Raw genomic sequence first — 14,021 nt, 5'->3', positions numbered from 1 at the left:
GTGTGTATATAAGGTCAGACAGGGTGTGTATATAAGGCCAGACAGGGTGTGTATATAAGGTTAGACAGGGTGTGTATATAAGGTTAGACAGGGTGTGTATATAAGGCCAGACAGGGTGTGTATATAAGGCCAGACAGGGTGTGTATATAAGGCCAGACAGGGTGTGTATATAAGGCCAGTCAGGGTGTGTATATAAGGCCAGACAGGGTGTGTATATAAGGCCAGACAGCGTGTGTATATAAGGCCAGACACGGTGTGTATATAAGGCCAGACAGGGTGTGTATATAAGGCCAGACAGGGTGTGTATATAAGACCAGACAGGGTGTGTATATAAGGCCAGACAGGGTGTGTATAAAAGGCCAGACAGGGTGTGTATATAAGGCCAGACAGGGTGTGTATATAAGGCTATAAGGCCAAACGGGGTGCTTACTTTGGGGTCGGGGTGTCGACTGATGATGATCTGGACCGGCCCGGGTGCGCACTGGCTCAGAACCGTGTACACATCGTTCAGCACCATGTTGTACACCACAGTGTTGTTGATCTCCATAATCTCATCTCCACATCTAGGAGAGGGAAGAGGGGGAGAGACAGGGGAAGGTAGAGAGAGGGGAGGGGAGAGAGAGAGGGGAGGGGAAGGTGGAGAGAGGGGGTGGAGAGAGAGAGGGGAGGGGGAGATGGAGAGTGAGTGTGAAGATATAAGTTAAAATACGGTAACTGATTCAAGCTGAGCATATGCACAGACCATGTGTCAACAATAAACTGCTCTGGATCAGTGACTCTGCTCAATGACTAATGGAGAGAGGTTCTGTGATGTCCTCTCCAGAGTCTCCTCCTTCCCTCCCCTTCTCATGCATTGAAAAGCATTGGATTAGTGCAACCATGGCTTGAGGGCGTTTCCACTACATCCATTCCTTTCCAAATCCTTGATGGGGAGGGTACAAGTGCACACTTGGGATAAAGGTAAAGAATGGGACCACAGCCAGGGAGTAAGGAAGTGGGAAGTGTACTCAATCAATTTTATTTTATATAGCCCTTCTTACATCAGCTAATATCTCGAAGTGCTGTACAGAAACCCAGCCTAAAACCCCAAACAGCTAGTAATGCAGGTGTAAAAGCACGGTGGCTAGGAAAAACTCCCTAGAAAGGCGAAAACCTAGGAAGAAACCTAGAGAGGAACCAGGCTATGAGGGGTGGCCAGTCCTCTTCTGGCTGTGCCGGGTGAAGATTATAACAGAACCATGCCAAGATGTTCAAAAATGTTCATAAGTGACAAGCATGGTCAAATAATAATCAGGAATAAATCTCAGTTGGCTTTTCATAGCCGATCATTAAGAGTTGAAAACAGCAGGTCTGGGACAGGTAGGGGTTCCATAACCGCAGGCAGAACAGTTGAAACTGGAATAGCAGCAAGGCCAGGCGGACTGGGGACAGCAAGGAGTCACCACGGCCGGTAGTCCCGACGTATGGTCCTAGGGCTCAGGTCTCTCAGTTGGCTTTTCATAGCCGATCATTAAGAGTTGAAAACAGCAGGTCTGGGACAGGTAGGGGTTTCGTGAACCGCAGGCAGAACAGTTGAAACTGGAATAGCAGCAAGGCCAGGCGGACTGGGGACAGCAAGGTGTCATCATGCCCGGTAGTCCTGACGTATGGTCCTAGGGCTCAGGTTCTCAGAGAGAAAGAGAGAACGAGAGAATTAGAGAGAGCATACTTAAATTCACACAGGACACTAGATAAGACAGGAGAAGTACTCCAGGTATAACCAACTAACCCCAGCCCCCCGACACATAAACTACTGCAGCATAAATACTGGAGGCTGAGACAGGAGCGGTCCGGAGACACTGTGGCCCCATCCGAAGAAACCGGACAGGGCCAAACAGGAAGGATATAACCCCACCCACTCTGCCAAAGCACAGCCCCCGCACCACTAGAGGGATATCCTCAACCACCAACTTACAATCCTGAGACAAGGCCGAGTATAGCCCACAGAGGTCTCCACCACAGCACAAACCAAGGGGGGGCGCCAACCCAGACAGGAAGATCACGTCAGTAACTCAACCCACTCAAGTGACGCACCCCTCCCAGGGACGGCATGAAAGAGCACCAGCAAGCCAGTGACTCAGCCCCTGCAACAGGGTTAGAGGCAGAGAACCCCAGTGGAGAGGGGAACCGGCCCGGCAGAGACAGCAAGGGCTGTTCGTTACTCCAGAGCCTTTCCGTTCACCTTCACACTCCTGGGCCAGACTACACTCAATCATATGACCTACTGAAGAGATAAGTCTTCAGTAAAGACTTAAAGGTTGAGACCGAGTCTCGTCTCTCACATGGGTAGGCAGACTGTTCCATAAAAATGGAGATCTATAGGAGAAAGCCCTGCCTCCCGCTGTTTGCTTAGAAATTCTAGGGACAATTAGGAGGCCTGCGTCTTACGACCGTAGCGTACGTATTGGTATGTACGGCAGGACCAACTCGGAAAGATAGGTAGGAGCAAGCCCATGTAACGCTTTATAGGTTAACAGTAAAACCTTGAAATCAGCCCTTGCCTTAACAGGAAGCCAGTGTAGGGAAGCTAGCACTGGAGTAATATGATCAAATTTCTTGGTTCTAGTCAGGATTCTAGCAGCCGTATTTAGCACTAACTGAAGTTTATTTAGTGCTTTATCCGGGTAGCCGGAAAATAGAGCATTGCAGTAGTCTAACCTAGAAGTAACAAATGCATGGATTAATTTTTTCTGCATCATTTTTGGACAGAAAATTTCTAATTTTTGCAATGTTACGTAGATGGAAAAAAGCTGTCCTTGAAACAGTCTTGATATGTTCGTCAAAAGAGAGATCAGGGTCAAGAGTAACGCCGAGGTCCTTCACAGTTTTATTTGAGACGACTTTACAACCATCAAGATGAATTGTCAGATTTAACAGAAGATCTCTTTGTTTCTTGGGACCTAGAACAAGCATCTCTGTTTTGTCCGAGTTTAAAAGTAAAAGTTTTCAGCCATCCACTTCCTTATGTCTGAAACACAGGCTTCTAGCGAGGGCAATTTTGGGGCTTCACCATGTTTCATTGAAATGTACAGCTGTGTGTCATCCGCATAGCAGTGAAAGTTAACATTATGTTTTCGAATAACATCCCCAAGAGGTAAAATATATAGTGAAAACAATAGTGGTCCTAAAACGGAACCTTGAGGAACACCGAAATGTACAGTTGATTTGTCGGAGGACAGACCATTTACAGAGACAAACTGATATCTTTCCGACAGGTAAGATCTAAACCAGGCCAGAACTTGTCCGTGTAGACCAATTTGGGTTTCCAGTCTCTCCAAAAGAATGTGGTGATCGAGTGTACTGAGGTAAGAGACTCCTTTTCATGACAAGGAGTGTAATGTTAGCACAAACAGACAGGTACCCAGGCTATGTGTATTCAGCATTTACAGAATGTTTCTTTAACCCTTACCTGAGTCTACTGTCCATGTGTGCCACCGACCCAGGGGACAGGGTGTGGATATAGATGCCACGGCAACCATCTCCAGAGGGCACACAACACAGCCCAATACCCAGCCCCACACCAGCCTCTACACACACACACACACACACACACACACACACGCCCGCACGCACACAGGCACACAAACACACACACGAAGACAGATATGACATTGTGTAAGTTAGATGATCTAGCTTTAGTTTAGCTATACCATCCAAGTCCAAATCATAATACAACTTATAATATCTTATTTTTGACCCCCTGACCTTTGTGCAAAGTGATCTCCATCATGACGCGATCCCGGGGTTTGGCCAAAGGCGGCAGGGTGTTGGTGTTTGTGTGTGTGTTGGCGGCGGTGACACCGCTGAGGTAGTTGTAGTCCCCCATATCAGTGCTGACCCGGGCCATGCCAGTACTGGAGCTGAGAGAGCGAGACCGACACAGCTGTGCTACCGCCGCCTGGCCACAGAGGGCGCCGACACGCAGGCTGGTCCTCACCGCCAGAGTCAACAGACCCTTCTTTATCTGCTGTGGAGGGAGGAAGGGAGGGATCGAGAGGGAGAAAGTAAAGGAGAAGGATAGAGGGAGAGGGATATGGAGAAGGAAGTAGAGAGGGATAGACAGGGAGAGGGAGAGGGAAAAGAGAGAGAGAAGAAGAGGGAAAGAGGGAGAATGAGAAGGAGAGGGAGAAGGAGTGGGAGAGAGGGAGAGGAAAATAGGGAGAGAGGGAGAGAGGGAGAAGGAGAGGGAGAGAGGGAGAAGGAGAGGGAAAGAGGGAGAGAGGGAGAGAGGGAGAAGGATTGGGAAAGAGGGAGAGAGGGAGAATGAGAAGGAGAGGGAGTAGGAGAGGGAGACAGGGAGAGAGAGAGGGAGAGAGGGAGAAGGATTGGGAAAGAGGGAGAGAGGGAGAATGAGAAGGAGAGGGAGAGAGGGAGAGAGGGAGAGAGGGAGAAGGAGAGGGAGAGAGGGAGAAGGAGAGGGAGAGAAGGAGAGAGGGAGAAGGAGAGTGGGATGGAGAGGGAGAGAGGATAATTCTGATTAATAAAGATGGATCTTAAATATAATGATCTGTGTTTATTATAACATAGTCTGTTAGGTTGTTCTAGAACAGGGGTAGACAACCCTTGACCTGGAGTGCTGCAGGCACTTCATGCTTTTGATTTAACCAACCAGGATGACCAGGTGTGTTGAAATTAGGCAATCAGGTGTGGTGCCTAGTTGGAACAAAATCCTGCATTACCTGCGGCACTCCAGGAACAGGGTTGCCTACCCCTGTTCTAAAATGTCTTCACCAATCAAAAGTGATCCTTTTAATTCCAGCATGTTGTATTATGGCTGTAATAATGGTGTATTATGGCTGTAATAATGGTGTATTATGGCTGTAATAATGGTGTAATACGGCTGTAACAACTGTGTAATATGATGATTTGTTGTGGTGCTGCAGTCTTACTTTGAATCTCTGCAGTGCGTCCTCATGAGTTAGGCCATGTAGAGACTCTCCATTCAACTCCAGGATCTCATCCCCTGAGAGAGAACGAGAGAGAGAGAGAGAGAGAGAGAGAGAGAGAGAGAGAGAGAGAGAGAGAGAGAGAGAGAGAGAGAGAGAGAGAGAGAGAGAGAGAGAGAGAGACAGAGACAGAGACAGAGAGAGAGAGAGAGAGAGAGAGAGAGAGAGAGAGAGAGAGAGAGAGAGAGAGAGACAGACAGACAGACAGACAGACAGACAGACAGACAGACAGACAGAGACAGAGAGAGACAGACAGAGACAGAGAGTGAGAGAGAGAGAGACCGGGAGACCGAGAGAGAGAGAGAGAGAGAGAGAGAGAGAGAGAGAGAGAGAGAGAGAGAGAGAGAGATTACTTTACATAACTGTAGATTACTTTATCACTGACCTCAACCCAGAGTCTCTCAGAGCGTTCAGTCAGCCCACTGACACCCCTATCAGATCACAGCAAAATCACAGTCTACTTGAACAGATCAATACTCAATCATGAGACATCAAAGCCAAAGGAACTACATAATATTAAGAAATGCTATAGGTGGAAGGAAAGTAGCTTAGAAACCTACCAAAAAACATTTAGGCAACAACAAATTCAATCGCTTTTAGACAACTTCCTGGAGAAAAAGTTTCACTGTAATAGTGAAGGTTTAAACTTGGCAGTAGAAAACCTAAACAGTATATTTGACCTCTCAGCTTCCCTATCAAATCTAGGAGACAACCTAAGAAAATTAACAACAATGACAAATGGTTTGATGAAGAATGCAAAAACCTAAGAATGAAATCCAACCAAAAACCTATCCAACCAAAAACATAGAGACCCAGAAAACCTGAGCCTACGCCTTCACTATGGTGAATCACTAAAACAATACAGAAATAAACTACGGAAAAATAAGAAACAGCACGTCAGAAATCAGCTCAATGTAATTGAAGAATCCATAGAATCTAACCACTACGGGAAAATTGGAACACACTAAACAAACAACACAAAGAGCTATCTATCCAAAACGGATATGTATGGATAAACTACTTCTCCAATCTTTTTGGCTCTATAACAAAGAACAAACAGCAAAAACATATACATGATCAAACAATAATCTTAGAATCAACAATTCAAAACTACCAGAACCCACTGGATTCTCCAATTACATTGAATGAACTACAGGACAAAATACAAATCCTCCAACCTAAAAAGGCCTGTGGTGTTGATGGTATCCTAAATTAAATGATAAAATATACAGACCACCAATTCCAATTGGCTATACTTAAACTCTTTAACATCATCCTCAGCTCTGGCATTGTCACGACTTCCTCCGAAGCTGCCTCCCCTCCTTGTTCGGGCAGGCTTCGGCGTTCGTCGTCACCGGCCTTCTAGCCACTGCCGCTCCATATCTCATCATTCCATTTGTCTTGTCTTGTCAATTATACACACCTGGTTCATATTCCCGTCATTAGTACGTGTTTAAGTGTTCCCTCTGCCCCCTTGTCCTTGTGGGTGATTGTTCATTGTGAGGATTAGTAGCTCGGTTGAGCTCAGTATTTTGTGTTGCCGGGGTGTTTTCCCCGTGTGCATGTTTGTTCCAGTGCGCCTGTTTTGCGCACTGAACTGGTTACGCTGGATTATGGAAAAATCTCTGTATACTGTGATTTATCCTCTTGCGCCTGACTCCTTCAAATCACGCATCACAGGCATTTTCCCCAATATTTGGAACCAGGACTGCTCACCCCAATCCACAAAAGTGGAGACAAATTTGAACCCAATAACTACCGTGGGATATTCGTCAACAGCAACCTTGGGAAAATCCTCTGCGTTATCATTAACAGCAGACTAGTTAATTTCCTCAGTGAAAACAATGTACTGAGCAAATGTCAAATTAGCTTTTTACCAAATTACCATACGACAGACCACGTATTCACCCTGCACACCCTAATTAAGGCTTTGTTGATTTCGAAAAAGCTTTTGACTCAATTTGGCGTGAGGGTCTGCTATGCAAATGGATGGAAAGCGGTGTTGGGGGAAAAACCCACAACATTATAAAATCCATGTACACAAACAACAAGTGTGTGGTTAAAACTGGCAAAAAACAGACACATTTATTTCCACAGGGCCGTGGGGTGAGACAGGGATGCAGCTTGATTCCCACCCTCTTCAACACATATATCAACGAATTGGTGAGGGCACTAGAACTGTCTGCAATACCAGGCCTCACTACTAAAATCTGAAGTCAAATGTCTACTGTTTGCTGATGATCTGGTGCTTCTGTCCCCTACCAAGGAGGGCCTACAGCAGCACCTAGATTTTCTGCACAGATTCTGACAGACCTGGGCCCTGACAGTAAATCTCAGTAAGACAAAAATTATGGTGTTCCAAAAAAGTTCCAGTTGCCAGGACCACAAATTCTCGATCCCAAAACGCCAAATAATGCATGCAGAGCAGAATTAGGCCGACACCCGCTAATTATCAAAATCCAGAAAAGAGCCATTAAATTCTACAACCACCTATAAGTAAGCGATTCCCAAACCTTCCATAACAAAGCCTTCACCTACAGAGAGATTAACCTGGAAAAGATTCCCCTAAGCAAGGTGGTCCTGGGTCTCTGTTCACAAACACAAACAGACCCCACAGAGCCCCAGGACAGCAACACAATTAGACAAAACCAAATCATAAGAAAACAAAAAGATAATTACTTGACACATTGGAAAGAACTAACAAAAAAAACAGAGCAAACTAGAATGCTATTTGGCCCTAAACAGAGAGTACACAGTGGCAGAATACCTGACCACTGTGACTGACCCAAAATTAAGGAAAGCTTTGACTATGTACAGATTCCGTGAGCATAGCCTTGCTATTGAGAGAGCCCACCGTAGGCAGACCTGGCTCTCAAGAGAAGACAGGCTATGTGCACACTGCCCACAAAATGAGGTGGAAACTAAGCTGCACTTCCTAACCTCCTGCCAATTGTATGACAATATTAGAAACACATATTTCCTTGAGATTACACAGACCCACAAAGAATTCCAAAACAAACCCAATTTGGATAAACTCCCATATCTATTGGGTGAAATACCACAGTGTGCCATCAAAGCAGCAATATTTGTGACCTGTTGCCACAAGAAAAGGGCAACCAGTGAAGAACAAACACCATTGTAAATACAACCCATATTTATGTTTATTTATTTTCCCTTTTGTACTTTAACTATTTGACATCGTTACAACACTGTATATATACATAATATGACATTTGAAATGTCTATTCCTTTGGAACGTTTGTGAGTATAATGTTTACTGTTAATATTTATTGTTTATTTCACTTTCCTTCATGATCTATTTCACTTGCTTTGGCAATGTAAACATATGTTTCCCATGCCAATAAAGCCATTTGAATTGAAATTGAATTGAGAGAGAGAGAGAGAGAGACAAAGAGAGAGAGAGAGACAAAGAGAGAGAGAGAGACAAAGAGAGAGAGAGAGAGAGAGAGAGAGAGAGAGAGAGAGAGAGAGAGAGAGAGAGAGAGAGAGAGAGAGATAGAGAGAGAGAGTTGGACCACAGTCAGCCAACATGCTGCTCACCATACAGATAATAATATGATAATATAGTAAATTAAATGATCATTCTGTGCCATACTGTATAGATCTAAGACAGTGGTCACTGGTCCAGCAGTCCAAGAGGGCTACAGGGTGTGTGTATGCTTTAGTGTAAGTTAGTGTTGGACTGAGATCAACTCTGTTGTTGTACTAATAACATTTGAACGAAAGCATATGGTTTACATCGTTTTCATGCTCATCAAACCATTCAGTTACCAGTTGTGCCCTGTGGATGGGGGCATTGTCATCCTGGAAGAGGCCACTCCCATCAGGATAGAAATGCTTCACCATTGGTTGAAGGTGATCACTCAGAATGGTTGAGTGGAAGACCCAGAGCTACCTCTCTGTCTTTCTCCTCTTACCCTCCTGCAGTCTGCCATCTGCAGCCGCGGCCCCTCCAGGGAAGATGGTCTTGACGTAGATACCCATGGGTCCATACATGCTGTCCCTGCCCCCCACGATACTGAACCCCAGACCCTGCATGGGACAACACAACAGTTAGGAGAGACTTGAAACTACAGATTGCACCTTTAAGGAGGAGTATTCACCCCCTTTAAAGATGTAATCTGTAGTTTCATTTCTGGTAATGAAAAATATTAACCCGGCCAATAGCACTGAGGGGGTGGTCTTTGCAATTGTACTCTGACTGGCTTAAATGTAACTAGGACCCAGAGTTTTCCCATCAAGTCATATGGTCAGGGAAAACTCAGGGCCAAAGCAACAACTTATCACTAGTATGTGTAAAGATTAGATGCTACTCAGTAGTAGAAGCAAACAATGATGCTTTATCATGAATTAGCCCCAGGACCACGTGCTGCGTTCAAGATCCTGGAGCAGACGTTCAAACGTGCTGCATAATTACCTTGCCATGGCCCTTCATCAGCACAATGTTACAGATGATGAAGGCTTGGACGTTACTGCAGGAGTGGACCAGATGGGCGGAGCTAAGAGAGCGAGAGGGGCGGGGAACGGGCTGTGGAGGGGGGAGGAGGAGTGGGGTGGAGGGTGGAGAAGGGGGAGGAGGGGGACAGACGGGAGACACCCTCAGTCAGGTTCCACACACACACACACACACACACACACACACACACACACACACAGGTTTCACACACACACACACACACACACACACACACACACACATTTTTCCTCGCTCGCTCTAGAGTCCAAGTTCTGCTAAGCAGGAAGAAGCCTGACAAATTGAGTTGACTAATTCCAGATGCTTTTTGGAAGTGTTTTCTACACCTGTTTTTAATCTCCCTTTTTTTCGTATTGTTCTGACGTTTCTCTTCTCTCCGTCTCACTCACTGTATGAGCGGATCATTGAATTATGTAATGATCATAATGTAAAAGAGTCTCCTTCCAAGAACTTCATTGAATAGAAACTTTTATCATGAGAACTCAAATTGAAATAACAAGGCGGCTACTGTAGAAATCTCACGAATGTAATAAGTCAGGACCGATCTTGATTCATTGTAATCAGAGCATTTGCAGGTGCAGAAACTCTCAAGGCAGGTAGGCAGACAGGCACACACACACACCTGGTTGGGGTTGTGAGGAAACTCCAGCTGCTGGGACAGGGACTTCCTGCTGCCAAAGAAACCAGCGGTTCCGTGGGTGTTGCTCTGGTAAAGCTCAGGTGTCTTCAGGATAATAGTGTCCAGGTCTCCGATCCAGTATGGATGGACACCTGAGCACAATTCAATACAATGTCATGTGATTCAATACAATGTCATGTGACTCAATACAATGTCATGTGATGCAATACTATCCAGAGACCAAGCAGAACTCAAGACACCAACTGTGATCAACTGTATGGAACTTGGGTTATCTGCTTCCCTCAATACCACATTAGCCCATTGAGCTAAAGCCTACGACATTTTCTGGGCGATAACAAGACTCTTGGTTACTCATCATAAAAGCAGGTCAAAACAGGGAAAGACTAGTTGCTCATACAGCAAGGAATGCAATTTGTAAAAAAACTAAAAACAAGTGACTTACAAAACGTACCCAGGTCAATTTCAAGCATCATTACATTTAGTCATTTCCAGAGTTTAGACAACATCTGTGCAGGATGTGACAAACTCAACATCCATTTAGAGATTATAATGTCCTCATGTTCTTCTAGGACAGGAAGGAAATGACTTAATAGTATCTAATGATGTACCACAGGAAACTCAAGACAACTGCCTTTCAGGCCTCATATCGGTGTGTGTGTGTGTGTGTGTGTGTGTGTGTGTGCGCGTGCGTGCATGCGTGTGTGCATGTGTGTTACTGGTAGAGTTGGAGCGGGTCCTCTTGCAGACCGTCTGTCCCTGAAGACAGTGTCCTGTCCTCTCTGTGTCCCAGCCTCTGTCCTCATTCATCTCTGGGATTGCCAGCTACAACTCACAACATACCAGGGTCATGTTCATTCGACACCAAACGGAGGAAAACACACTGAAACAGGGTCATGGACTAGGCTGGGTGCCAGTCTGTTTAGCTTACATTCCACTCCATGTCCTGTGCTACCCTGGTGGAGTAGAATGTTATCTAAACAGATTGGTACCCAGACTAAGGATGGACTACCTGGGCTGTTATTTTTGTTTTCCGTTTCAAAACATTTTACAATGATGTGCCCTACTGAATTCAACCCAGGTATTCATCCACTCTTGGAGGGAAATGGATGTTCAAACAATGATCTTCAAAGTTAAAGCCTAAAGATAATGAAGACACACTGAACCAAACAGTCTGTGAATGTTTATCAAGAGGACTTAGAAGAGTCCTAATTGATACCCTGAGGTGGTTGTTGTTCCCAGTGTGTTCTGTCTCTGTGTAGTTGGCCACTGCCATGGGGTCTGCCAGGCTCAGGGGGTCTGCCAGGGTTACACCTTCAGGGGAGTGGGGCTGCTGCTCACATGTTGAGCTTTCCTACAAAAACACACAGAAAGGACTGAAAGTTTAATCGTTATGGAATTCAATGGTGTACATGTGTCAATCTTCAATCTTTCTATGATTGGAGATAGTTTTTAGGACTTATACTGATTGTGTAAGATATAGAATTATTCCAAATAAAATGTGTGAATATAGTATTTAAATGCTTGGAAGAGATTGATGGAATTAAAATGAACTAATAAGCTACTAAAATATTGATTGCCCTTTTAGTTAATATCTGGAATATATTAGTTAATATATTTAACACTTGCTCACTTCAGTTAGAGAAGTCTGATTTGAATGATTGAATTTCCTGTTTTCAATTTGGTCTCCATAACAACGCATACTATTTCTCTGCTAGAGGCAGGACTGAGTATTATGGGAAAGATTTGAAGGAGAGACTGAAACAGTGTTCAAAACACAATCAGCTGAGTCCAAAGTTGTCACATGTTTTAGACATTCTTTCCTACTTGTCTGTCCCTCCCTTCTCTTCTTCTCTGTCTGTCTGTATCACTCTCTCTCTCTTTCTCACTCTCTCACTTGCTCTCTCTCTCTCTCACTTGCTCTCTCTCTCTCTCTCTCATTATCTGTGTGTGTGCCAGTCTCTCTCTCTCTCTCTGTCCTCGCTCTCTCGCTCTCTCTCTCTCTCGCTCTCTCGCTCTCTCGCTCTCTCTCTCTCTCTCTCTCTCTCTCTCTCTCTCTCTCTCTCTCTCTCTCTCTCTCTCTCTCTCTCTCTCTCATTATCTGTGTGTGTGCCAGTCTCTCTCTCTCTCTCTCTCTCTCTCTCTCTCTCTCTCTCTCTCTCTCTCTCCTCTCTCTCTCTTTTTCTGTGTGTGTGCCAGTCTCTCTCTCTCTCTCTCTCTCTCTCTCTCTCTCTCTCTCTCTCTCTCTCTCTCTCTCTCTCTCTCTCTCTCGCTCTCTCTCATTATCTGTGTGTGTGCCAGTCTCTCTCTCTCTCTCTCTCTCTCTCTCTGTCATATCCTGTGTCTCTCTCTCTCTGTGAGTGTGCATGAGCGTGTGTGTGAGAGTCTCTGCCTTATACCCTTCTGTATCATCTCAAACAGACAGGGACTTGGCTTGGTCAGATGTAGTGTCACCTAGCATGAGACAGCGTCAACATATCCTCAGTCCAACCTCTGAAAAATGATTACAAATTGGATGAGGGAGGAAGATGTGAGAGGGCCTTCCACGTAGAGTGAAAGCTGCTTCAACAGCAGTGGGAGAAGTAGAATGAACACTTAAGCCAGGACTCACACTCTATATCCATTCATGAGATATGGGAAATGTAATATCTCTCTCTCTCTCCCCTTTTTCACCAAATGGCTGACAGCAAAGTCAGTAATCTCTTCCTATTCAATTTCTGTTTTGAGACTATTTTCTACCCGGTTCAGCCAAATGAGGATGGGCCCCCATCAATTTGATTGATTGATCATTTGGAACTGTCACTCCCGTACAGGCAGAATGCATGTCATATCTAATGTCATCAATGTCACTACGCAGCTCTTTTTCCCACATACTGACAGTGCAGTGACTGTGGCTAGCAATGTTTTGTTGCACTATTTGGTTTAATTTGAACTCATTCCATTTCTGATTTCACATCATTTCTGAGGCAATGCAGATATTCTGCCCCACAGATTTCATCTGGGACCAGTGTTGGCTGGGACCAGTGTCTCGTGGATGTAGGATGGGAATGTGGCTACAGCATGTGAAGAAATGCCAGACCCACACAGCCTTAGTGGCTAGAGGGATGATGGAGAATGACCTACTGTAACACAGGTGGAGTGTCAAATCTGTATTATAGTGAGGGTCCAAAATGGCACCCTATTCCCTATATTGTCAATACTTTGGTAAATGTACTGCACTATACAGGGAATAGGGTGCCATTTGGGACCCAACTGAACTAATTATGGGATGTATCAATTTAGAATGGCAAACATAGCAGTTGTCTATGGAAAAAATGGAATAGTCCCCAAGTGCACACCTCGTCCACTGCATGGCACTCCATTTGAAGTAAAACAAATACTATTTGAACCCAGGTCTGGTATGAAGTGCCAACATTTATATTTTTTCTTCATTTCAGCAACAGAACAAGTGGGATGTGAGTGGGATGTGAGTGGTTCTACCTCACTGTAGGCTGTTATGTGGCTGTTCCTGCAGGCGGCCTGCCTCCCTCCCTCCCCCTCTGTCCTGGCAGCATGGCCGTTCTTGGCCTGCCTCTCCACCTCTGTCCTGGCATGGCCGTTTAGACACTGTCCGTTAAAAGGTGCAAGCTTGTCTGTACTCTGAAGGTAACTGCTCCTGGAGAAGCAGGCAGAAAGACAAAGTTAGACAGAAGCTTCAGGGAAATTGCTTTGAAGCTTTCCTCTGAGAACTAAGCATAGAAAAATAGCCACTGTTGTTTGGCAGTGTGGGTACATTAGCCACTACACTTTGGGAATCTGCTGCATGCATTTCCCAAACTGTTGTACACAAGCCTTGGCAAGGCCATCTTCGAAAAACCATAAACTGACAGGTATAATGCACTATGCTAACAGCCATTTTGAATCA

The 14,021-nt window shown here is 45.1% G+C and overlaps 1 protein-coding gene across 1 annotated transcript in view; it reads right to left on the bottom strand.

The window, feature by feature from the left end:
- il16 (interleukin 16) overlaps positions 1-14,021 on the bottom strand; it is a 50,277-nt gene that overhangs the window by 30,869 nt on the left and 5,387 nt on the right. Inside the window, exons 4-13 of the mRNA XM_045219104.1 lie at positions 13,598-13,772; positions 11,337-11,471; positions 10,837-10,942; positions 10,103-10,251; positions 9,424-9,534; positions 8,924-9,038; positions 4,929-5,002; positions 3,745-4,006; positions 3,449-3,566; positions 431-563 (exon numbers count right to left, since the gene is read on the bottom strand). Coding sequence (XP_045075039.1) covers positions 431-563; positions 3,449-3,566; positions 3,745-4,006; positions 4,929-5,002; positions 8,924-9,038; positions 9,424-9,534; positions 10,103-10,251; positions 10,837-10,942; positions 11,337-11,471; positions 13,598-13,772 — 1,378 coding nt within the window. The remainder of the gene's footprint in view (positions 1-430; positions 564-3,448; positions 3,567-3,744; positions 4,007-4,928; positions 5,003-8,923; positions 9,039-9,423; positions 9,535-10,102; positions 10,252-10,836; positions 10,943-11,336; positions 11,472-13,597; positions 13,773-14,021) is intronic.

Source organism: Coregonus clupeaformis, unplaced genomic scaffold, assembly GCF_020615455.1.
Source record: "Coregonus clupeaformis isolate EN_2021a unplaced genomic scaffold, ASM2061545v1 scaf2059, whole genome shotgun sequence".
Taxonomy (NCBI): Eukaryota; Metazoa; Chordata; class Actinopteri; order Salmoniformes; family Salmonidae; genus Coregonus; species Coregonus clupeaformis.
Note: the sequence above shows the minus strand (reverse complement) of the source record. Positions and strands in the feature narration are given on the sequence as shown.